General features: G+C 43.4%; 2 protein-coding genes across 2 annotated transcripts in view; both read left to right on the top strand.

The window, feature by feature from the left end:
* The window catches only part of HIP1 (huntingtin interacting protein 1), a 35,072-nt gene extending 32,438 nt beyond the window's left edge, over window positions 1–2,634 (top strand). The window contains exon 24 of the mRNA XM_081344481.1: window positions 75–2,634. Within this exon, the coding sequence (XP_081200607.1) occupies window positions 75–85 (11 nt within the window). The 3' untranslated portion in view covers window positions 86–2,634. The remainder of the gene's footprint in view (window positions 1–74) is intronic.
* A 5,634-nt stretch (window positions 2,635–8,268) lies between these two features.
* LOC308665506 (nuclear envelope pore membrane protein POM 121C-like) lies at window positions 8,269–26,089 on the top strand. Its single transcript, XM_081323567.1, has 13 exons — window positions 8,269–8,735; window positions 10,467–10,682; window positions 11,171–11,338; window positions 12,380–12,460; window positions 14,533–14,707; window positions 15,850–15,962; window positions 16,976–17,046; window positions 17,698–17,819; window positions 18,168–18,270; window positions 18,877–19,050; window positions 20,587–22,302; window positions 22,792–22,917; window positions 23,665–26,089. The coding sequence occupies exons 1-13, from the start codon at window positions 8,308–8,310 to the stop codon at window positions 23,757–23,759; spliced, it is 3,588 nt and encodes a 1,195-aa protein (XP_081179693.1). The 5' UTR covers window positions 8,269–8,307; the 3' UTR covers window positions 23,760–26,089.
* Window positions 26,090–26,101: the final 12 nt, after the last annotated feature.

A 26,101-nucleotide genomic window follows, 5' to 3' on the forward strand; every position in this document is an offset into this window, starting at 1 on the left:
GAGTTGAAACCTATGTGAAGACTTGCCCCCTTTCTGATAGAACTGAAATAATAATTGTTCCTCTTGTTCTTCAGGTGCAGATTAGGATCTCTGAGAAAGCAGCCAGAGAAGATCCTTCAGTTGGTGTGATTACTTCTGCATATGAATGATGAACTCATTTGAATATACCACAAAGCCTGTGCTCATCAACAATGCATTCATACTTGGGGCTGGCCCTGCAGGGTCCTCTGTTGACTAAGAAGAGAGCAGCAAAGCTGTGGGGGAGAAAAATAGTTTCCTAGCCACAACAGCATCCATAGCATTGCCCTGCCATAGCCATAAAACACAAATCCTGCATTCATCTGTGTGTTACAGCATTTCTGCAGAGTTGGATTTCCTCTTCCCAGGTCACTTCCTTATTTTGCACAGCCTCTGATTTGTTAACGTTGGCTCTGTATCAGACCAGGGACAGTGCTGATCTTGCTGCTCATTCTCTTTGCTTGCCTTTTCTCAGACCCAGGATGGTGGCAGGGTGATGGTTAAAAGTCTGAGTCTACCCATACCGATAAAGGTACCCATCTCTCTGAGGGCCACGTTAGCCTCTACAGAAGAGGGGTTTATGTAACCTGGTCTGCCACATCTCAGGAACTGCGATCTTTTCTCTTCTTATTCTGCTGCCCCATCCTGCCGTGCTCCAACAAAGGGGAACCCTGTCCACTGCCTCAGAGTAGTTCACTGTGCTTTGAGCAGCAATAAACAACTGAGAATCTAGAAGTAGGAATTGCTAGTGGGGAAGGGGAGGCTGAAGGGGCCCAAGGAACTGACTTTATATTTGACAGTTGTTAGGGGTACCAGCTGTTAGTCCACATACCAGCCAGTTGGCCTTTTGATCACCTGTACTCCATGAGCAAAGCAGAAGCTGCCTAGAGCCAGTTGACCTCAGCACAGCTTGTTAGCTTTCCTTCAGCCATCGAACAAATGACCAGTAGCAGTAGGCAGCTGTGCCACCTGGAAGTTGACCTGGATTCTTTTATAGATGATGTGGTTTCCCACTGCCTTCTATACCTCTGCCTTCCATGACAGCTGCCTCAGGCACCTCATGATCACTGTGAGACTCTAAGGAAAGAAAAAGCAGAAGAAAGAAGAATAAAGATGCTGTTGCCCATATATTGGATATTTCCTTTCGGTCTTGCTTTTGCTGTATAGGGAAGGGCCTGAGGACTACGCTCTTCCACCAGCATCAGGCAAAATCTTATACCAAAGGAAGTTGTGAGTGAAGAACATCTGTAGTCTGGCATTAGATTAGTAAAAGCTGTCTTAGTGGTTGTCAGATACAGAACGTTTTATTTACTTCCATCATACTTGTGTGGACTAGTACTATTATCAGCCAGACAACAGAAAAACATGAGCAGCAAAACCTATACTGTCTCCTAAGTGAAGCAAGACTGGTGAGGGAACAATCTAACCAAGTCTGCTCCATATCTCCGATGGGGCAATCAGCATGAAGCCATGTATCTTTCTGGTGTTTTGGGTAGGGCTGCCCTACACCTGATTTCTGCAAGCTGGCTGATGTATGTCAGACATAGGGTTGGGGGGCCTTCAGGATGTGATCAAAGTAGAATAATCTGGCTAACTTGTGTTGCCTAAAATGTCTCCGAAGTGGTGCTTATGTTTAGCAGGTGCTGCCAAGGGACCTGGGGTTTTTGGTGGGTTTTTTTTGGAAGTTCTACATTAGAAGAAGCCATGAGAAGGCTACTGAGCCTAGTATCAGCTATTTTATGGAGACTAGAGGCCGTTTTGGCTTTGCCTTCAACTAGAGAAGCTCATAAATCTGGTTCCTGAATGAGCTGCCATGGCCTTTGGCATATCTAACTCCTTGCCAGTCTCTTAACTCTGTCTCCAACTCAGATAAGCTTATCTATTGCACACTGCCATTTGGGGAGGTGGCAAAAGACCTAGGGCTTCTTCTTTCTCCAAGGGTCTTTCCACCTATCTTCTCTTTTCCCCTCAAGTTTTTTCCCCCTAAAAGCACTGCATAGGCCAACCAGCCTATCAAATACCGGTGCCTGCTATGCCCCAGGTCGCCTTGCCATATGGCTGGCAACCCAAATACCAAATAGCACTTCTCCCACCGCCAGCTTGAATGAAGCCAATCAGCTGCCTGTCTGCCTCACTCCAAAACGTCAGGTACTATCCTGCTGCCACAGCACATGAGGCATTTCCTATGGCGCTGAAATGCCCTTGCTCAGCCTTTCCAGGGATGTCCCTTCAACGTCTGGTGCCCTCCCCAACTACCTCAGGTTTTCAGGCTGACTGGCCATGCATGTGGAAGATAAAAAGGAAGAAAACTAAGAAACATTTAATGTGAGGCTTGGATAAGAACAGTTTTGTTGTGCTAGAAAATTGACTTCCTCAGTGCTTGTTTTTTTTTAACTTTCCCTAAACTGAGCAGGTGATAATAAATAAACTTCCATTAGAACACTTTTCCTTAAATGACAAAAAAAAATGCTACCTAGGGCCCAGTCTCCAACAACTGACCCAGGCAGCCAGCTCTTTTCTTTCCAACAAAACTTTTAATTATTGTATTAAATACATTTTTCTTTGTATAATATGTTACATGTGTGTGTTCAATTTTTAAATAAATATTTCAACCCACTCGTGTTGGGTGTTGATTTTTGGAAGTTTTTAAGAATTGTAGTACTGCCTTTAGTATACTTTTTTTTACTAGCTATGAATCCTGCAAAAAGCAGCATCCAAATTTAAATTGGCTGAACAAGATATTATATAGATCAGAAAGGCACAAGTTGAGGGGTCACACCTTGCCCTATAAAATCTTAGCCATAGATTTTTATTTTATTATTCAGCTGCAATTTTTAATATAATAGGGTGGGAGAAATGACTAAATATACTTCACATACATTTAAGTGGTATTAAATGTATATATATTATCAAATATTTTAGTTCTGACCCACTGATTTTCAGGGTGACCTTCAATACATTACTCAAAACCAAGGGCAACCTCTAGGCTAGAAAAAGTTGCATTCATCTGAGAAAGTGACAGTTTCTCATTAGATTGCAGTTCCCATACCTAAAAACATAATATTGTGAAATTAATGTCAGAATTATGTAAATTTGTAGCAGCTGATTTTGTTCTCCTATGTTATATTATGATGGAAAGCTAGTACCCAAGCATTAGTGCAAAAGCATTGCCTGACTACCACAATAGAAATAACCTGTGTAGCATTAAAATATTGATTCTAGTTGTGTGTGGTTCAGATGAGAAACTGGACCTTGCTCTTGTGCTAAGATTAAAAAACATTGTAGAGAAACAGTGAATACTTTATTTTCTATCTTCACAGGAGAAAAACGGGGGCTCACCAGATTCTCAAGAAGGGGATTAGATAAAATGAGCCATACAGGGGTGACAAGGTTTTATTGATCTTCAACAAAGCCACCCAGAGTAGCCCCATGAGATAAGCAGCAAATAAATTTAACTAAATAAAGCACCAGGCCCCAGTGGCATGTAAGATTGCATCTAAAATACTGTGTGCAATTCAGGTTGCCAGTTATTAAAAAAGGGCATAGAGGAGTTAAAGAAGGTTCAGAAAAGGGTAACCAAGCAGGGGCTGGATCCAGGAGGGTACCGCTTATCCTCACATTTTGTTTCCTGCTACCCTTCCTGAACCTCCTCTTACTGGTTGTCAAGTATATACTCAGTGCTAAGACAGGATGAAAAGGATGAAACTGACCGGTTCTATGAAGCCCTACAGCACCTTATAGAACTAACACCAAAAAATGATGTCCTTATCATCATGGGGGATTGGAATGCTAAAGTAGGAAGCCAAAAGATAACTAGAATAACAGGCAAGTTTGGCCTTGGAGTACAAAATGAAGCAGGGCACAGGCTGATAGAATTTTGTCAAGAGAATACGATGGTCATAGCAAACACTCTTTTCCAACAACCCAAGAGACGGCTCTACACATGGACATCACCAGACGGTCAACACAGAAATCAGATTGACTATATGCTCTGCAGCCAAAGCTGGAGAAGCTCTATACAGTCAGTAAAAACAAGACCAGGAGCTGACTGTGGCTCAGACCATGAGCTTCTCCTTGCAAAGTTTAGGATTAAACTGAAGAAAGTAGGGAAAAGCACTAGGCCACTCAGATATGAATTAAATCATATACCTGTTGAATATACAGTAGAGGTGACAAATAGATTTAAGGAATTAGATCTGATAGACAGAGTGCCTGAAGAACTATGGACAGAGGTTCGCGACATTGTACAACAGGTAGCAACCAAAACCATCCCAAAGAAAAAGAAATGCAAGACAGCAAAATGGCTGTCTGAGCAAGCTTTGCAAATAGCTGAGGAAAGGAGGGAAGCGAAAGGCAAGGGAGAAAAACATAGATATGCCCAATTGAATGCAGAATTCCAGAGAATAGCTAGAAGAGATAAGAATGCCTTCTTAAATGAACAGTGCAAAGAAATAGAAGAAAACAATAGAATAGGGAGGACCAGAGATCTTTTCAAGAAAATTGGAGAGATGAAGGGAATGTTTAATGCAAAAATGGGCATGATAAAGGACCAAAATGGCAGGGACCTAACAGAGGCAGAAGAGATTAAGAAGAGGTGGAAAAATTACACAGAAGAACTATACAAGAATGAGCTTAACGTCCCAGATAATCACAATGAGGTGGTCACTGACCTCGAGCCAGACATCCTAGAATGTGAAGTGAAGTGGGCCTTAGAAAAGCTGAGCAACAACAAAGCTAGTGGAGGTGACAGTATTCCAGCTGAGCTATTCAAAATCTTAAAAGACAGTGCAGTAAAAGTGCTACACTCAATTTGCCAGCAAATTTGGAAAACTCAACAGTGGCCACAGGATTGGAAAAGATCAGTTTACATTCCAATTCCAAAGAAAGGCAGTGCCAAAGAATGTTCAAACTATCGCACCATTGCACTCATTTCTCATGCTAGTAAAGTCATGCTTAAAATCCTACAAGCTAGACTTCAGCAGTATGTGGATCGAGAACTACCAGAAGTACAGGCAGGATTTCGAAGAGGCAGAGGAACTAGAGATCAAATTGCCAACATACGCTGGATCATGGAGAAAGCTAGGGAGTTCCAGAAAATCATCTACTTCTGCTTCATTGACTATGCTAAAGCCTTTGATTGTGTGGATCATAACAAACTGTGGCAAGTTCTTAAAGAGATGGGAGTACCAGACCATCTTATTTGTCTCTTAAGAAACCTATATGCGGGTCAAGAAGCAACAGTGAGAGCTGGACACGGAACCACTGATTGGTTCAAAATTGGGAAAGGAGTCCGGCAAGGCTGTATACTGTCGCCCTGCCTATTTAACTTATATGCAGAGCACATCATGAGAAAGACAGGGCTAGATGAATCAAAAGTTGGAATTAAGATTGCCGGAAGAAATATCAACAACCTAAGATACGCAGATGATACCACTCTAATGGCAGAAAGTGAAGAAGAACTAAAGAGCCTCTTGTTGCGGGTGAAGAAGGAGAGTGCAAAACTTGGGTTGAAACTTAACATTAAGAAAACCAAGATCATGGCATCTGGCCCTCTCAATTCCTGGCAAATAGATGGGGAAGAAATGGAGGTAGTGACAGATTTTATTTTCCTGGGCTCCAAGATCACTGCAGATGGGGACTGTAGCCAAGAAATTAAAAGACGCTTGCTCCTCGGGAGGAAAGCCATGACAAATCTAGACAGCACACTAAAAAGCAGAGACATCACCCTGTCAACAAAAGTGCGTATAGTCAAGGCTATGGTCTTCCCAGTTGCAATGTATGGCAGTGAAAGCTGGACCATAAGAAAGGCTGAGCGCCAAAGAATTGAAGCCTTTGAACTCTGGTGCTGGAGAAGACTCCTGCGAGTTCCTTGGACTGCAAGGCGATCAAACCGGTCAGTCCTAGAGGAGATCAGCCCTGACTGCTCTTTAGAAGGCCAGATCCTGAAGCTAAAACTCAAATACTTTGGCCACCTAATGAGAAGGAAGGACTCACTGGAGAAGAGCCTAATGCTGGGAAAGATTGAGGGCAATAGAAGAAGGGGACGACAGAGAATGAGGTGGCTGGATGGAGTCATTGAAGCAGTAGGAGTGAGCTTAGATGGACTCCAGAAGATGGCAGAGGACAGGAAGGCCTGGAGGAACGTTGTCCATAGGGTCGCGATGGGTCGGACACGACTTCGCAACTAACAACAACAACAACAAAGACAGTCAGGTCAGCCAGATGTCCATTTATTTCCCATAACTCAGTTATGCTGGAGAATTTCATCTAAGCCTTTTTATGCCATTTTAATACAAATAAAAATGGTTGTTTCTATTTAAAAGCAGGGATATAATTTTCTATGGTCCCAATTCTCAGCCCTTAAGAAAGCCAATCCAAAAAAAAAAAATTGGAGGCAATTCCTTCAACTTAACTCTGCTTTTTCAATTTAAAAAAAACCCTGAAATTCCCAGTACAAAACAACATTTCCTTCGAGAGGAAGACCTTCCTATCCTGCTTCTTCAAACCTTGGTTTCCTTAACAATGTCGGAGTGAACCATGGCTTGCACAATTCTGATTTTTACAGGTATAGACAGACACATTACGGCATCCAAGGATTTCATGGATGCTCTCCCAAGGACTAGTCTGAAGTGTACCTTACCTACTTGTTCCTTTGCCATTGATGGTTGATCCTAAAATGCAGAAGCTATCCACCACTTCAATATCATCTAAGACAGATTGTCCTACTTGCGGCCATTAGTTCAGCGTTTATATTTTATTTATTTATTTTATTTTAATTCCATTTATATCCCGCCCTTCTCCGATGACTCAGGGCGGCTTACAAGCTTAGCAGTAGCGTTCATTCTATGTATATGCCTGCTTATTAGGGCTTTCATACACCCCCCAAGCGGCATTATTACAAAGTCAGCTTAATTGCCCCCAACAATCTGGGTCCTCATTTTACCTACCTGGGAAGGATGGAAGGCTGAGTCAACCTTGAGCCTGGTGGGATGCGAACCTGCACTAATTGCAGGCAGCTGGTGTTACTTGAGGCATTAGCCCACTGCTCCACCAAGGCTCTTAGTCCCATCATGTTTTCACTTTGCTCCATGACTCATTACTTTGGCTTACAGATCTTTTATATTTTCAGCTATCATCAGCGTAGTGTCATCAGCAAAGCATTGGTGTTTCTTTTTTCCAATTCTCTTCTTCCAACCAGGCTCATCTTCCAACCCGGCTTCCCTTAGTATATATTTTGAATATAAATTTAATAAGCAAGAGGAGAATATACATTCTTTTCTCCTTTGCCAATGTGAAGTCAGTTTCCCCATGTTCTGCCCATACTGTGGCTTCCTAGCCTATATATGTTTTTCATTAGGACAATGAAATATTCTGAGATTCCCAATTTTCTGAGCACTTTTCAGTTTAGTATGATTGATACATTATTCTTGGCTTTCTCAATTATCTGGTCTTCATCAATAGCAATGTCTCGTGTGCCTTGACCTTTTCTTAAACCAGCTTTGAACATTTTGCATACCGAACCTTTACACCAGGGGTCTTCAAACTTGGCCCTTTTATGACTTGTGGACTTCAAGTCCCAGAATTCCTCAGCCAGCAAAGCTGGCTGAGGAATTCTGGGAGTTGAAGTCCACAAGTCATAAAAGGGCCAAGTTTGAAGACCCCTGCTTTACACACTATTATCTTTTGAGAATTCTTGAATTGTTGTAGAAGTGCTTTTCACACCAATAACTTCTCGAAAACATTAATTTTGCCGATAGACATTAGAAGTGCTGGAGACTCTGCCCTCGGCAGTAAGTTGCTCTTTATACTACTACGGTAACATAAAGCGCCATCAGCAGGTATAATACAAAATTATTGCTCCAGTATTCCCCATCGGAAATAAGTGAGAGAGAGAGAGGAGGGATTTTGCTTGTGCAGTGGCTTTTATTTCCCATCTAGGGTGACATGAGCTGTTCCTTCCCTTCAGAAGGAAACGGGCGGAAAGAGAAGCCGCAACGAGCGGGCCTTTTGGTCAGTTAGCTAGTTCAGACACGAGTCAGTAAACGCGCAGCGCTCCCTCAGGTCTCTCTCGCTCTCTACGCCGCCCGCAACGAGACACCCCGCCTCCACGAGTCACGCCTCCTTTCTCTCGCTTCGCGCTAATAACTCCTTCAACCTCAAGGCCACGCCCACCCCAGCTCGCCTGCCCGGCTGCCGCCTCTCGCTCGCTCTCTTTGGCGCGCGGTGCATGCTGGGCAAGGGAAGGGGGAACCGTGAGAGGAAGGAGGGAAGACAGCCGCCGCGGCCTCGATGTCTCGGGCCGGCTCGGCGCCCGGCTGGGGCTGGTGGCCTCCGTCGCGGCGGCGGGGGCGGCAACAGCAGCGGACCAGGAGAAGGGTGGCTGCCGGTTCCGGCTTTCTGGAAGGAGCCTGGGCCTTTCCCGTGGCAGTGCTGGCGGTGGCGGGACTGGCAGCAGCGTCGCTCTCTTTGCTGGTGCTCGTGTTGGGCCTCTCTGGCGCTACGCTCTCTCTGATCGTGGCAGCGGCGGCTGCGGGATCCTGGATAGCATCCTCGGGATTAGGCGGCAGCAAGGACCGGAGGGGGACCCTCTTGCTGACCCACCGCATCTCCTTTGCTTCCAAGAGTAGCGATACGGTCCTGGCCAACGGCGGCCCCTCCATGAACTACTCCTCGCCCGGACTGCTCGTGCCTGAAAGGAGGCGGGGGCAGGTTTGCGGGTAAGGGAATTGTACTGGAGCCCCTCTCGCCCTTTCCGCTTTTTTCCTAAGACGAGCCCTGCTGGGATTGCATTGCAAATCTATACACCTTCCTATTATGCCTGTGCGGCCAGAATGGAGGTGGAACTTGGAACAATCTTGCCCGGGTTCTTAGGGGTTTTCCAGTTGTGAAAGGCAAGAGGCGCATGCACTTGACTGGATGGATGTTTCTCCTTCCTTGGGTACCCAGCAATATTCCAATGACATGCTTTCTCTTCCTTCAAACTTGGTTAGGGAATCACGGGAGAAAATAAGGCTAGAACCTGCTTCTCTTCTCCTCGTCTGCTTGTGTACAGTTTGGGAAAATGTAGCTGTATACATTCAAACTGCATGCGCATATTTGCAGCATGTATGCTCTAATTTGAGTGGGTGTATTTATATGAAAATATAAATACACACACACACACACGCAGAGGCATATGGAACAAAGCATATTTTGGACCAGTCGGTTGAGCTTGGTATTTGGTAGAGCTCTAAGTGTTCAGAACAAGTCATTTCTCCTATAGAAGTTGGACTAACTTTTTGCTGTTCATAATGGCATTCTTTTTGTTCTTTCTGCTTTGTATCTTCTCCTATTTTATGGGCTTCCTGTAATTAATAGTTTTTTTTGTGTGTAATTGTTACAATTTCATCCCGTCCCTCAGATACCCTGTTCTCATCCCATCCTTTCCCCTTTACTGAGGCTCTTTTTCTTCCTCTTCTATACATGTTTCATTCTGTTGGTCAGAGATGTTTGCTGTTTTGCTTGACCTTGGTTTTAGGGAAATAAAAAACAGATTTGGAAAGGTGAGATGCTCTACATTGCCTGGGGAAAAGGGATAATTTAATTACAGCATCTTCATCATACTATGTTTTATTGTTTAATCTCTCAGTTCATTCTGATATTAAACTTAGCTTGATTTCACTGCCTTCTCCAAGATGCTCTTTTGTCCTTTTCCCTCATCCATTACCATTGCCTTATCAGAGCTCTTCTCAGTTTCCTGTTCCATCTGTGCTCTGGGTTTCCTGGTGCAGAAGCTCAAATTCCCTTGCTGCTGCATGTGTCTATGGCACGTTTGCCACCTTTCTCATATTGTATTCAAACCAGATGGGATGGTAGTAGGGAGAGAGCTGGAAGTGGATCATGCTATTGACTAAGAATCAAGGTTTTTCTCAAGGTTGTAAGCCAGGCTGAATATATTAACTGAGGTAAACAGCTATTATGTGTGCATGACAGATGTTCTGTCCTTATTGTAAATCAATATTCTCCAGTGATTCAGTTTTCACTTAAATTGGGTAATTAGATAAAAATTCAACTCAAAAATAAGTGAATGAATTCCGTGACTGAAGTTTGCTGCAAACCACCTTGAGTACACAGTGCTCTCACTATCTAGATTTATTGATCTTCAGGTTGATGTTCTGAGAATAGTGTGATAGATTTTCTATTTGCACTTCTAAAATAACTTTACAGTATGAACTGATGGGAAGTGATATCTCTCTGTTGCTGAATGAGGAAACAGGACTTAAAGCATTTTGGTTTTCTGTACCCATCCTTTGCTGACAAACTAAGTAATGAATATAATGGATATAAAAGGTGCTGTATATTTGGTCTGAGATGCATTTTCTGCTGGCATTTTTTACAGGAACAGGCTTGCTGCTTATATCATTTCTCCATTTTCTTTGATTACATGCTTTATTCTCCATTCTTTCTAGGGATCACCTGAGTCCTTCAACTCGTTTTATGCTGACTCCTCGGCGGCGCTATCCTATCCAGCAAGCCCAATATGCTGCGTTGGGAACCCTGCCTTCAATTTGCTGGGATGAGTATCGGCGAAAAAATAGGCTATCTATTCACCATTCTAGCATGGCCCACAGCCCTGTAACAGTGAAGATTGCTCGGCCAGAAAGCAACTTTGGCCGTTCTCCACTGTGAGTTTGCTTCACTAATTGCTTTTGGGCAGTTTTTAGGATTGCAGGCTTGACAGCAGAAAAGTCTTCTCTTAGAGTGATCTCATTTCTCATTCCTCTTCCTGATTTATAGTGATATATGTAAATATTGTGGAAAGCCTAGCAGTCTCTTAAGCTGTTTCCTTGTAGCCCAGTTACTTAGGACACATCTTGGTTATTTTATTGGTTGAACTGACTGAGCTATTCTTACTGTCATCACCCTCCACAATTCTTGGCCTTAAAATGACTTCTTAACCACTCATCATATTGCCTTAGAAGTGTTTTGTGAGGTCACAAGTAAATCCTGAACTGATGTGAACAGATTACCTATATTCAGCCAGTTTTCAACCAGAATCTCATTGGATAGGTCCTGTGGGCATGAGGAATGGGTATAACTTAGTTCCTGGGGTATCCTATGGACAATGAGAGGAAATTCACATTTTTGTGACTACTGCCATTTCATCTGACAGGTTGGAGCAGTTGGTTTCTCCTGTGGCTTTCTCTTCAGCATCTAATACTATCCTGGATCCATGCGCAAAAGAAACTGTCTTGAATGCTCTCAAAGAGAGCCGGAAGAGAGCTGTGGAGGAAGAAGAGGAGGAGCAGAACTTTCCAAGTGGTCAGGAGAACAAGAAGAGGTAATAGCTAATGGTCTCCTTCTGGTTGCTGCAGAAAATTAGCACAGTAGTTAAAATGCTTTGGTTCAAGTTGAATGGAGCTCAACATTAATCTGAACAAAATACTTTCTGAGATGGATCATAGCAATACTGTTTACATAGGGAAAAGTTTTAGTATTTTAATCCTCAGATCAAGACAGATATTCTTCCATATTTCTTGTAAAGGTTCTGCATGAGAGATTTAGCAAGCTCTGCACTCCAACAAACAAGTAATAGATTTGCAAAACATATAGTTTTGTGTGTAAACAAATTGCGATCAGGACTTGTTCTGCCAAGCAACAAGACTTACAAGAATCAGAATGCTTTCAGCAATATTTTCTCTAGTACCTTCTGTAAGTTACTATCAGATTGCCTCATGCTTTACTTGACTCCAAATACTACCATGCTAATGATTGAAAAAAATCTGTCGCAGGCAGGAATGTGCACCTTAGTATGGTTTTGAGCCATCTAATATCAAATGTTCTCTGTAACAAATGTATCTGGACCAATCATTTGGGCCTGTGTTTTGGGGGATTTTTCATCTTTGTTAGGAAACCAACCAGTTATTTTGACTACAGATAACTTATTTTCAGAAATTGTAGCTGTATTTCTTGCTCTTCTAATATTTTAGGACATTTATCTAAAGCCAATAAATTGTTTCATAGACTTTGTACACATTTTCAATAAGAGTGCTATACCTGGAGAATTTTTCCCCCTGCAGTGAAGGGGTATAGCAGATGCCATAATGAGTACTGGAACTTTATTACTCATGGCATTTTAAGTTTGAAAACAGTTTAAATATTTAACATATTAAATAACTTTTCCAAATTGAAATCTGTTTCTGATTCAACTTTTAAAAATTGCCAACATGTTTTTTCCTTTGATCATCCTCCCTATTGATGGAATTGAGTATGTTCATTATAGTGAACAAGTTGGACCAGAGATTTTTGGGATTGCTGAAAGACAGGATATGTTCTTGTTCCCACCAGAAATCATCCTTTTAATCTTTTTTATTTTCTGCAGGCGCCATGATAGTACTGGAAGTGGTCATTCTGCATTTGAGCCTTTGGTGGCCAATGGAGCACCTGCATCTCTTGTGCCCAAGTAAGTGCCAGGAGCTTTGCTGAGAATGAGAAATGTTTTCCTTTTATAATGCTAACAACTGATCCCATGTATATTCTGGAGAAGAGACCGTTGATTGAGGGACATGTTTAAACCGCTTTCTCCTCAGTTGTTACTTCTGTCAGTTGAAGGATCCAGATTATAGTATGTGTGTAATCCAGTTAAATGAATTAGTGAAGTAGATAAAATGGGAATTTTTAGGAAAGGTGGTAGAGAAAATGGTGACATTGCAATTCCAGAGGATCCTGGAGGAAATGGATTATCTGGATCTTTTCAGTTAGCTTACAGGCCTTTGTCGCACTTATGGATGATTTCTGGCAGGAGCAAAATGGAGGTGGTGCTTCCATCTTTATTCTCCTTGACCTCTCAGCTGCTTTGGATACCATCAAGCATGGTGTCCTTTTGGGCAACTTGAGGAGTTGGGGTTGGACAGCACAATTTTGTCTGGTTTACTTCCTTCCTTTGAGGCCAGTCCCAGTTGGTGTTGATAGGGAGTAAGAAGTTCAACTCATGGCCCTTCCTTTATGGAGCGCTACAGGGTTCAGCGTTCTCTCCATTCCTTTTCAACATCTGCATGAAACTGCTGGGTGACATCATCTATCTCCATGGGGTAAGGTATCACCAATATACTCATATATATATCCGTCCTGGGTGAAGTGAGCGTTGCAGTGGACCTTCTTTCACAATGCCTGAAGGCTGCAGGATCTGGATGGGGAAACAACAGACTTCAACTGAACCCCGGTAGGACAGAGAGGGTTAGGATTAGGGTACCCAGGAATTTATCATCTTTAGTCTTGGATGGGATTGTATTATCCCAGACAAACCTGATGCATAATGTGGTCCTCTGCTCGAAATTCTGGTGATGGCCATGGCTAGAAGGGTCTTTGCCCAACTCTGTGTTGTGCTCCAGTTATGCCTTTTCCTGGAAAGGGAGTCTTTATCTCTGGTCATCTCCTGATTGGACTATTGCAACACGCTCTATATGGGGCTACCTCTGAAAAGTAAGTGGAAGGTTCAGTGGTACAGAATGTAGGTGCACGAGCCATACTGGATGCCTGAAGAAGGGAACATATAATAACCCTTGCTCCGCAAACTGCACTGGGTACCATTTTGCTTCTGGTCCAGTTCAAGGTCTTGGTTATCATCTATAAAGCCTGCATGGCATAGGACCAAGGTACCTACGGAACCAGCTTCTGCCAATCTCATCAGTCCATCTGATTCAACCAGGCAGGGAAGATATGCTACAGACCCTGTCAGTCAAAGAATTTCGACTGGTAGGGTCTAGGAAGAGATCGTTCTCTGCTACTTTCCCCGCTTTATGGAACATCCTGCTCCCAGAGATGAGGAAAGGACCCAGTCTCTTGGCCTTCTGCAAAGGGATCAAAACTGCGAACTTGCATGGAGGGCACACAGGATCACACAACCGTGGGACTGGCTAGTCCCTTGAGAGCCTCTTCCTCCTTTAATAATCCAACATTAAAAGGCTATCTTAGGTTTAATTTTTAATTTTACTATTAATTTTTCTATGTTGTTTTATTTACGGGTTATATTATGTTGTACATCACCCCAAATCCTCCTTGGAGGGAGATGGGGAAGGAGGGGCTCTAGACATATGAAAGGTAAATTATATAAATAAGTTTTTAAATGCCTGACTAAAGAGATGTAGTTTCACAAATCTTTCAAAGGTAGGACTGAGTACAGCACCTGGGAGAATGCATTCTGTAGCTTTGAAGTTACAGAAGAGAAGGTTGTTGTTGTTGTTGTTGTTGTTGTTGTTGTTGTTGTTATTATTATTATTATTATTATTATTATTATTATTATTATTATTATTATTATTGATAAATGGCCTCTGAAAGCTGGAACATAATTCCAAGGGCTTTTTCCCGGAGAAATAATTACAGTTTGGCTCTGCTGGAAATGTATTGTGTAGTCTCTGTGCTCGTAAAACCGTAAGAAACAAGATAAGTTTCTTCATTGGACTTTGGAAGTTGTGCTTCTGCAAAATCCATCTGATTGCCTTGCAGTATGCCTATTATCTCTGTCTCTTTTTCTAGGCCTGGCTCTCTGAAGCGGGGACTTGCTTCTTCCCACTGCCTAGAAGATTGCTCCTCCAAGAGATCGCGCACTTCTTCCCTCAGTTCTGTGAACAGTCTGTCTGTGGGTGGTATACCAAGCTCTCTCCGCAATGCTATTGCCAGCTCATACAGCTCCACCAGAGGTCTCTCACAGGTGCATTGTTAGATGATTAACTCCTTTAATGCATGAGACACTGTAGGTATTTCCCAGCTGTGTTCCCAGAACAAAGATGTAATGATAACTGGCTGTTCTCTTCTCTTGAACAAAACTTGATTAATCTGCATACAAATATTAGTTTTCCAGTGTTCTCACATTAGAAGAACACATGGCAATAAAGGGATTTTACTCTTAAATTGTGAAAATATGACTGCAGATCAGTGAAGTTTAGTTTGCCAGTTTACATAAGTTATCAAAAAATGATCTATGAATTCAACCCAAGCTTTTCATGGGATCTGATGAGTATGAATAGAAGTTATCAGAAGAGGATCTGGAGTTGCTTCTTAGTTGGTGGATTTATCAGCGGTGGACAAACCTTGCTACTGATTTGTATGCTGCGCATTATACTGCTACATTAAATCCTTTCATCCAGTCTGATAATCATTATCCAAGTTGTTTACTAAGATCTTAGCGACTTTGACAGTCCCAGTTGATAGTTGAATCTGCAGGGCACATATGGAAATCCATACCTGGATGATATCTTCATCACATATCCGTCCAAATAATAAAAGTGGAGTACATGTTCAAAGTCCCTTGGCTTTTTACCCGCCAGCCATTGCAGAAAATTATCAGGGAACTTGTAGGCAACAGACAGAATTAGAAGAGCCTATTGGGATCAAACAGCCAGCAAATCCTAGCAATGGCTGACAGTTCCACAGGACCTGAAGGTAGCCAGTTGCAATGGCTATACTCAGGCAGACTCGTCAGGGGAGTAAGTCTAACTTTCTCCTCAAAACAAACTATCCAGGCAGAGACTACCAAGAGACTGAAACAAGGAGATACAGTTGAGTTGGGGAACCTAGTAGAGCAACAGTGTCACGGGGACCAGTAATTGGATAGTGCTTCAAGAATAAAAGTGGCACAAGGGTTCTTAAGCAAGTTTATTATAACTCTGTAAGTTTTAGACGGCAGCATTTAATCGCGGAAAATTCTTCTTGCCATTCAACTCCTGTGTAAGTAGATTTCAAAAGGGACTACGTTAATTTATATGTAAACGTCCTGCTTAAAACCTAAATAAGGTATTAAAGAGATTCTTCTTGTTTCTAATAGTACTTCTTGCTTTGTTTTCTCTCCTTTAGCTATGGAAGAGAACGGGACCAGGTTCCTCTCCTCTTTCCAGCCCGGCATCCTCTCGGTCTCAAACACCTGAAAGGCCTAACAAGAAAGCAAGATATCCCAGCTCCAACATCACGTAAGTGCAGCTTTTCTTTACCCTTTTGATATTCCTTAGACTTAGGGTTATCAGAAACTGGAAGGATCAAGTATGATACAATTCTTTTAAGGCCTTTTTCTGATCTTGTCGTTTTCCATAAACATGCTTTTTTTGTGTGTGCCATCAAGCCAGTGTTGATTTCTGGCAACTGCCTGCACAAATCCATACAGTTTTCTTGGCAGTGGTTTGACATTGCCTGCTTGCTAGGGCTAAGAGTGAGTGACTGGCCCAAGGTATCCAGTTCACTTTTTGCCTAAAGCAGGGCTCGAACTCACAGTCTCTCAGTTTCTAGCCTGATGCTTTAGCCACTACATCAGCAGTTGGCTCTCTGTAGATATATCTGCAGCATATGATTCCTCCCTTCTCTTGTTTAATTGGCAAGGCTGAACCAAGACATCTTTCCTGCATTTAAACATCGTGTGAAGATCTGTCTTCTGCAAGAAAGAAGGTTTTTGTCTGTGGTTTTAATTAGGCAAGATCCTGTCTGAGCTTTTATTTTTATTTTTTTATTTTTTTGGGGGGAAGGGAATGTATTTATTGAAAAAGGAACCGGCTATTAAATTGAAAGCATTTTCCATGACATTTTACCAGAATGCAATTCTAAAGCTTACCTGACCATTAGATAAATTGAAATGGCTAGTAGTGATTGAGGATGTGCAATGTTTTCGGTTGTTGTCTTGCAATCTGTTGTTTGGAATTTTTTGTTAGTGGGGTGGGGTGGGGGTCTTCAGAGGAACATAATCGGGTGACTGCTTTCATAAGATGTCTGCTTGCATTACCCTGAGAATCCTCAAACCAACATCCAAAGGGCATGCAGCCAGCTACTGTCCATAAAATGAATGACAATAGTATATGGGAGGAAAAATGGTAGGGATGAGAGAAGCAAATCTTCCTCCTACCTCTGATCGCCCTTCTGCAAATCTTCGAGCCAGAAGTTCAGAAGAGGAATTGCTTAACCATTCTCTTTCGCTTGGTTTCTCCTGTTGCTACAGTGAAGAAGAGCCTCAGAAATCCAACTCGCAAATGCCTGTGACAGCAGACAAAGACACGCAGGAAGAGAAGAGTAAGTTCAAGGGGTGGGGATGGGATGGGCCAAGAAGGATTGGAGAGCAAAACTGAGGTGCAACTTTGAGTCTGGGGTGTGAAGGGAGGATCCTAAAGCAAAAAAAGAAGTAAATAAAAATTACATTGTCGGTAAGGCAGGAGAATGTCTGTTTCACAACAAGCTACTCTAGAGTGACTTACACAGATGGATTGGGATGAGTTTGCATCTTCTCATAATATAATAATAAAAAAAATCACCTCAGTGCAATAATGGCAATGTGGTGTTTCCACATTTCAGACCTATATTCTGAGTCCCAATTCTTACCTGTGAAGATTGCTAAGAGGACTTAACTCTCTTATCTTTTTCCCCCTCTGTTGAATGCTCTCTAATCAGTTGGGAGATTCCTTTAAGAGCACTTAAGAATATATTGATATCTCTGGAGGAAATGTTGACATTTTCATTGCTAATACTGAAATATAAATATTCTTACAGTACATCAGCCAAATTTCTTTCTATTTACTTTTTTGTAGCCTCTGTGTTCATATTATGCTTGTCTGTTTTTAAGCCTTCAGAGATGTTGCATTCAGACATGGATAATTACTATTGCAGAGAAGCCTGAGCTGCTTCTGATTGGGTAGCCACATGCATAATTTGTCAACTTGGTCTCAGTTTCAGACTCACCCTTGAAGAATAAATGCAACTATGTGAGTTCACCATCATCAGGAAGCAATGGCAAGCGGAAGCGGAAGATTCAGCTACTTTCAGCTCATCATGGAGATAATTTTGCCTTGGTATAACTCTTCAGTGACTTCTTTCTTTCCCTCCTCCTTTCTTCCAGGAATAAGAAATGTTGGCACATAGTTGAGACATCATATGGCAGGTGATAAGATATCCAGCCAAGAAAACAAGATAGTTAAATTGAGTAGGATGGGTGCTGCTACGCTTTTGACTTTAGTCAAACACACCATATGCCTTGATGCTTGAGAAAAAAGTGGGAAGCATTAAAGTAATGTAATCTTTCGGTTTATTTATACATTCCCAGAGCTAAGGGAAGAATACCTCTGTCTTTTGTTTGGTGCTATTTATGAAAGTGCTGTCTTGCTCCTTCAGAACAAATGCTTAAGATATTTTCTTGGCAGCCTCCACCACCTCAGCTGGGCTATACAGTCACCCCAGAAGACTTAGATGCAGAGAAGAAAGCAACACTACAGTGGTTCAACAAAATCTTAGAAGAAAACATTGGTAGGTGTTCTCGTCGTCTGCTCCAGGCTGCACTTTAAGAATCTGCCACCCAAATAAGAGATTTATACAAACTAGATAGGGGGTGCGATACTTCAGTGGTTAAAGAGACTAAGCTTGTCAGCTGGAGAGCTGACAGTCCAGGTTCAAGACCCAAGCTCTACACAATACTGTAGAGCTGAACTCCCATTATTTGTCCTAGCTCCTGCCCACCCAGCAGTTCGAAAGCATACAAATACAAGTAGGTTAATAGGTACCACTTTGGTGGGAAGGTAACAGCGTTCCTTGCACCTTTGGCATATAGCCGTGCTGGCCATATGACCGTAGAAATTGTCTTTGGACAATATTGGCTCCCTCAGCCAAGAAACAGATGAGCTCCGTGCCCTAGAGTCGGATATGACTGACCAGGAAGTCTTTACTTTTATGAACTAAAAGTGGGTAATGATGGTGACTCTCTCTCTGTGCAAGTCCTTAAAATGTCTTCTTTGCTTGTTCTATTGGTTCTTGCTAGTCATAGATTCATTAGTTGGCTTTAATGTCAGCAGATGCTAGATGGTGGACTCTTGTGATATTGAAATTTCCAGAAAGCTCTAATGGTTTCCCCAACAGATTCCGCCCCAAGTCCACCCGTGGAGACTACCTCTTCATCTCAAACTTTGAACTTTTCATTGATGTCCACCAAACCAACACCTGTGTCATTGCCCATCTCTACTGCCGCAACCAATCCTCTTCTGGAGAGCCTGAAGAACATGCAAGAAGGAAAGAACTCTTCAGCACAAGCAGGTGAGCAATTTCAGAGGGAAAGGGGTACTCATTGCCTCTCTTTAAAGAACCCTTGAGTGTGATAAAGGCCTATACCAGGGGTAGGCAACCTCGGCTCTTTTATGACTCATGGACTTCAACTCCCATAATTCCTGAGTCAGCTATGCTTATGGGAGTTGAAGTCCATGAGTCATAAAAGAGCCGAGGTTGCCTACCCCTGGCCTATACTCTGAAACTGGTGGTTCTGAAGCTGTTCTTAAGTATTTAGCAGCTTCCTATAGAATTGGATGTTGATGAATGGATACAAGGGGATCAGGGCTATGATTCCTGTAAGAAATCTAGGTCTAATCTGATGACTCTAGAAAGGGATAGGGTTAGAGTCTTGATTTATGTTCATTAAAATATTATGGATGGTTCCATTAAAAATGATGTTCTGAACAAGTTTCAAAGTACAGAACCTTGCTTCTCTCTTTCTTTCCAAAGATCCAGAGATAGGCTGAATTTCATAGCCTTAAACCTTACCTTTAAAAAAAAATCACATGGTCCCACAAATTCATGAATTCTTTGTATTTATAATGCAGAAACTATTCAGCCAACAGACTTAACTGACAAGGCTGTTCCTTTCTCCTCTTGAGCCAAAGGGGAAAGGCAGAAGCAACTTAAGAAAAAGGGTTGTTCTTTACCTCTTCATATAGAAAAATGTTCTCTTTGTTCAAAAATATTTTTCCAGTTATTAAGAGAAAAGGACTGGAGATCTTCTCGCCCAGCAAAGATCTTCTGGAGACCAAAATGTAATCTTTCCCTTGAACTATGTTCTCCACTCAAATGGTGGGGATACTGTTGAACTCCTTAGGCCTGGCAGATTGCCAGCTTTGAAGCAGAGCTTTTTACTTTTGAGAAATTCCCTCCTCCAGGGACCTATTCAGTCCATTCATTGGTTTTCTTTTTAAATGATTATATTCTTTTTCAGGGGACATTTAGAGCAATTTGGAAAATCCTTAAACATGTTTTTAATGTTCAGTTTTGTAGAATTATAATCTATTTCTTTCTGCTTATTATCTGAAGAATTTCTAATTAGATATTTGTAATCCTGCTAAGCTAGCTCCTAAATGCCAAATAGCTGACTGTTACAGACCATTTTCTAGAGATTAACAAACAAAATGGCCTATAACAGATAAGAGAGGATAAGATAAGATTGCGAAATATTTATCATGCAACCTAGAGAAATGTTCTCCACACTCAATCCACGCTGGACAATAAATCCAGAATATTTTTGCCTTTTTGATGCGTCTAGATTTGAATTTGTCCCAAACTAGAAATTTAATTCTTGAACGTTTCCCTTGGTTGTAATGACAGGTTGGATTGGTTTAAGAAAGATGGAAGTGTGGAAATATCACTCCTTTTCTCTGTCTATAAAAAAGTGAAACAAATTCTATTCTGCAATAAATACAGAAGAGGGGGGGAAGATAACATTTATGCATTCCAGATTTACTGCGGAACAATGTCTCCTAATTACAGTAATGTGCTTTTCTCCATTTTCTCTTCCCTCCATTCTAGCCAAGACAGTTCCAGGGACTAAAGGGAGTCCTCAGATACCAGCCTTCTCTGCCTCGCTGGATTTGAGCTCCTCTGTGCCGGTGACATCCCCTGAGGCACCTAAGCCTCCGACACTCAACGTACCTGTTCCCCTGTCCACTGCTTCTCCTTCTTCAGGCCCTTCCCTGCCCACCAGTAACCCGGGCACTTTGGTGACAGCTTCTTCTGAGCTGGGCCACACTCCGTCCAAGCCCTCGTCTGCTCCAAAGCCCAGCATCCTCTTTGGGATCCTCACCAGTCCTCCAGTCGACAAGCCCTCCTCGGCTGCAACAGCGCCATCTTCTTCTGCACCCAGCACGGTGCCTATTTTCAAACCAGTGTTTGGCAGCCCAGCAAAAAGTGAGAACTTTGGCTTCTCCGCAAGTAGCACCATGGTGGTTTCTGCCACTGCGCAATCTGCGCCTTTGGCACTTCCTGTTGCTCCCAGCAGCACATTCAAGCCCATCTTTGGGTCACTGTCCACACCAGCAACTGCTGTCCTGCCCACAACCACATCATCTTCTCCCTTCACATTCAGTCAGGCCCCTCAGCCAGCAGCAGCAGCATCTGGCCTTCCTGCCATTAATGCCTCAAGCAGTCTAGGGCTCCCCGTTCTCTCAGAAGCGACTATTGCCACCTCAGTGTCACCCCCTGGATCAGCAAGTGTGACATTTGTCTCCATGAGCAAACCTGTGTTCAGTTTCGGGCCGGGCATTCCATCCTCTGCCACTGCCCCCAGCAGCAGCAATAGCACTCCTGCCGCTGTTGTCTCCACATTGGCATCTCAGCCCTTGCTATTTGGGGCTGCACCCAGTGCCAGCGCAGCTGCCATGCCTCTTTTCCAGTTTGGCAAGCAAGCTACTTCTACAGGCGCCACTGTCAATCTCTTGGCACCCCCCAGCACCACTAACTCTGCTCCCACTGTTACTGCTGCTGCTGCTGCTGCCACCACCACAACCAATGCTGGCTTCAGCATTTTCAGTGGCGGCGGCAGCAGTTCCACACAGGCTTCTTCAGCACCATCAGCCACCACACAGGGTCCACTGACCTTCGGGTCTTACGCCTCTGCATTCAGCAGTACCTTTGGAGCCGCCTCAAAACCACCCCCTCCATACCCTGCAGTTACAAGCCAGCTGGCTTTTGATGCAGGTGTGCCTGAGGGCCAGCAGGCAGCTCTCAAGCCACTGGCTGCAGGGCCACTGAACTTTGGGACTCCTTTCAGCTTCACTGGCTCAGTAGCCCAACCTGCAGCCCAGCCAGCATTTGGTAGCTCTACACAGACCCCTTTTGGAGGGCCTGGCCCTTTGGCATCTTTTGGAGCCAAAAATACTTCCCAGCCGGCATTTGGAGTTGCATCGTCCATCTTTTCTTTTGGGACAGCCACCACATCCAGCACTCAGACTACAAGCAGCGGCCCAGGAAGCTCTGTGTTTGGAGGTTCAGCCCCAGCTCCTTTCACCTTTGGGGCATCGAATCCCCAAGGGGTAGCAGGCAGTGCTTTTGGCGTTGGTGCCAGTGCTACAGGCACAGGCGTGCCCACGGTTGGATTTGGCTTTGGCAGCGGGCAGAGCGGAGCCGCAGACGGAGTGACACCCTTTGGAACTTCCTTGGCACAAAACCCTCTGGGTACCCAGAACCAAAACTCTGCCTTTGCTTTCAACGTCCCAAGTACACCTGAGAGCAAGCCAGCATTCGGAGGTGAGTCCCCTTTGCTTGGCCTCTTGGTTCTTCAATATTCCTACTTATTCTTTAGCAGGGATTGCTGTTTTCTAGTTTCACTATTCCTGTAGGCTGTTTTGATTCCTAGGGCGTGGTCTAGAAGTCCTAGCTTTATATTTGAGGCCATCGAGAGGAGGTGAACTCGTATTTCTGTTCAGGCAGATGCACACGGATCAAATTCTGTTTCCATTCTGTCTCCTAAATCCAAGTCTCATTTCCTCCAGCCCTATTTGTTTCCCTATGCTCTCCTTGAAAAGTAGAATGCAGGAGAGGAAAGGGCTGGTAGACTCCTTTGGTGCTCTTGTATTGGGGTAAAACAATTGTCTTTTGTATAAAACATTCAGAGAAAGTAGTTCCTGTCATTCATGTATCCCTGACAGTGTCAGGCAGGGATTGGTGATCTTGTTTCTCCATAATGTGAACACATTCTCTAATAGACACTTCATTTTGCTACTATTTTGTGGTTAGGAACTCCCACGCCTACATTTGGGCAAAGTACACCTACTCCAGGTGGTGGCACAGTAGGGAGCTGCAACCTTTCCTTTGCGACACCCATCACCCCCACCTTTGGAGGAGTGACACCTACTGCTTTTGGTAAGGATTTTGGAACTTGGTGGGCAGGGGGCCATTCCGTTTATACAAGGCGGGCAATCTTTTTGCAACATTTAGAATGCAAGGATCAGACAGAGAAAGTTAAATCACCTCAGAACAGGTTTTTTGGCTTGTTTTGTGGGCAAGGGGATGAGGGGGATTTAAAACAAAATACATTGTTAAAATAAGGAAGGGTTGACATTATAGTTCTAAATCTAAAATTATTGGCATTAAGTACCAGATGCTGATAAGGGACGCGGTGGCTCAGTGGGTTAGGACGCTGAGCTTGTCGATCAGAAGGTCGGCAGTTGGGCGGGTCGAATCCCGAGTGCCGCGTAGCAGAGTGAGCGCCTGTTACTCGTCCCAGCTTCTGCCAACCTAGCAGTTCAAAAGCACATAAAAATGCAAGTAGAAAAATAGGGACCACTCCGGTGGGAAGGTAACAGCGTTCCATGTGCCTTTGGCGTCTAGTCATGCCGGCCGCATGACCACGGAGACGTCCTCGGACAAGCGCTGGCTCTTCGGCTTTGAAACGGAGATGAGCACCGGCCCCTAGAGTCGGAAACGACTAGCACGCATGTGCGGGGGAACCTTTACCTTTATCAGACGCTGATGGCACATTCTTCGAAAGAATCCAGAGACTGAAAGTCACTTAAGAGTAGCATGCTACGCAATCCCACCGGTTATTTGACATACTTTCTATGCCCAAACAACCTCTTGTGAAAACCTTTTGCTTTTCTGTCCCTGCAGGGCCAGCAATACCCACCTTCTCAATTGGAGCAGGATCCAAGACAGGAACCCGCCAACGGCTGCAGGCCCGGAGGCAGCATACTCGTAAAAAGTAACCAGGAGCAGCTTCCTACCTGGACTTCAACTCCCAGTTGATCTGCTGTCAGATCCTCCTAATACTACCCAAGGAAGACTTATTCTGGTGTGCATCTTCAGCTGGACTATCCTGGGAGTCTCTTTTCTGTAACAGCCACAGGAAGCTATTCTGGAGTGATTTTTACCCCTTCAAACGGGATAGGAGAAACTAAGCCCTTTTTACTTGAACAGTCTACAGCTGAGTCTGGATGAAAAAAATGTACATATCCTCTATTTTCCCTTCTCCATGTGGACCTCTCCCATTAATCTTCCCTTCTTTCTCTGCCCTTAACTTCATTCCCTTTTGGCTGCTTAGTGAAGGGAGTAGGGTGTCGGGGAAAGTATTTGGCTTTTAGCCATTTAAATATTTCTGATTGAAACCAATTGTTAGTTCTCATCCTCACTCTCTTCCCTCTTTGGAAGCCTTTTCTAGAGAATCTCCAGGGCTTCCTTGATCCAAATTCTCATCAAAACATAGTCCACAGTAAGACCCCTATGTCCCATTGGGATAGTCACCCTTTCTTGCCAAAACCTTTTGGCTTCATGTGTTTTAGCCAAGTTGGGACAATCATGGTTAGCTGTGGCTACAGAGCCTAACAGCAGAGAAGTGGTTGGATGGTGACATGAAATGGAGAAACGTCTTGGCATCAGAGGTCCAGGGGGATCTCCCCCACTGGTATGCTTCTTCCATGAGCGTTTGGTGAGGAAGACTGCCATTCACCCCTACAGCTTTCCATCTATGCAGCCTTTCCTTTCCCCCTGCCCTTCCCTCTCCTTGCCTTCAAATGTCTGTGTTTTGCTCACAGTATGTTTGTGGTTTTTTTATTGCTCTGTGAATTGAGTTTGGAGGAAGAATTGAATTGTATGTGTGGCGGCATGTTGGTAATGCCGGACTTGTTGTAAACATTTTTCAGGGGACCTGTCTCCAACGGAGACGAACCCTGCCTAATTGGGTGTGGACAGTCACTGCATGGCTACATGTGCTGAATGAAGTGTGAAGACTTCAACTTGGAAGGCTGGAAGTGCCAACTTGGGTCTGGACTCAAAAGCCTTCAGAGGAAGACGGGAAGGATGCCTCCCTGATGTTTGGTGGCTCCAGGACTTTGTGGGAAGTTCTTGTTCTGTGCTGGGTCTTGGAGTAAGGAGGAAAAATGTTTCTAAGGCAGAAGAGTAAAATCATAAGCCCCATGGGGCTCTGGCTGAAATCTGGTGTTTTTTTTTCCAACTTAAAAAGAGCTTGAGTCACAGCAGTCAGCCATTGCGGGTAGACAAGCAGCTCGGCAACAAAAAACGGTTCTTCTCAGCCAATTTTCTTCTTGGAAGTCAGGCCAGCTGCCAGTGGTGTGAATGTGTGCGTGAGCCTGCCTAATTCTAAATTTAAAAAAAAATATTTAAACATTTTTTAACAAAGTGAAACTTTATTTTTATATTTAAGCTAAATTGCCTTTAAATTCCTTCAAGCTTGGTTCATAGAGGTGTGAAAGTACAAAGTTGTTCATTAGCAAATTGCCTGTGCTGTTACAAGACAACAGGGCTTATAGGGAAGTTGTATGTGTGTGGGGGGGGACATCTGCTTTCTTGCTGCCGCCACCCCTCGGGCTTCACAGGTCAGTGTTTCATGTGTTTGTTGAATAATGTGAGTGTGGCTCAGTCTGTTCCATAATGCTTGAGAGCTCTTGCACGTTTAAGTGGTGCTGGGAAAGTGAATTCTGGGTCAGCGTTTGTCATTTGGAGGGAAGGCAGATGTGTGGCTTGTAAAAGAACGGCCACTCCAGTGATTGCTTGGGACAGAGACTAACTTTGTTGGGGGAAAGGGTCATCTTCAGGAATCCCATCCAACATTTAATATATTAGTTAATATTGACCAAATAACTAGTATTCTTCATAATATCAGCTAATATTTCATCTCTCCACCTAAGGCAGGGGTGGGTGGTTAGTCCTCTGCCAGCAATATGGGGAGGTGTTTTCTTGGTGCCCCAAATCTGCAATGAACCAGTCATTTCTCCAACTGGGAAGCAACTGTCCCCACCCACCCTAGAAAGGTAGAGCACCTTTTTGTTACCAAGATATTGCTGTGTGTGAATGAAATGAAGTATGTAAAAATAAAAAGAATGGGCTGACTTTTTTTAAAAGTTGCATTGGAGACTTGGATCATTCCTGTCAAGGGTTTTAGTGTGACTGTGCAATTCCTTTTCCTTGCTTATGTTGATTTAAAATAAAACTGCTTGAGCCAGAATGTTTTTTACTCTGCTTTTTGGCCAAATAGCCTCCTGGAGTGGCTTGACAGATCAATAAAAGATGCTAGTCTCTGTTCCAGTGGTTT

Source organism: Vipera berus (assembly GCF_964194415.1).
Source record: "Vipera berus genome assembly, chromosome: 1".
In the NCBI taxonomy this organism is placed as follows: Eukaryota; Metazoa; Chordata; class Lepidosauria; order Squamata; family Viperidae; genus Vipera; species Vipera berus.

Bases quoted from the DNA above. Each gene is read 5' to 3' on its own strand.
- LOC308665506 (XM_081323567.1), top strand. From the start codon at position 8,308: ATGTCTCGGGCCGGCTCGGCGCCCGGCTGGGGCTGGTGGCCTCCGTCG. The intron at 17,820-18,167 runs GTATAACTCTTC...TTTTCTTGGCAG, and splicing joins ATGGAGATAATTTTGCCTTG to CCTCCACCACCTCAGCTGGG. The intron at 19,051-20,586 runs GTGAGCAATTTC...CCTCCATTCTAG, and splicing joins GAACTCTTCAGCACAAGCAG to CCAAGACAGTTCCAGGGACT.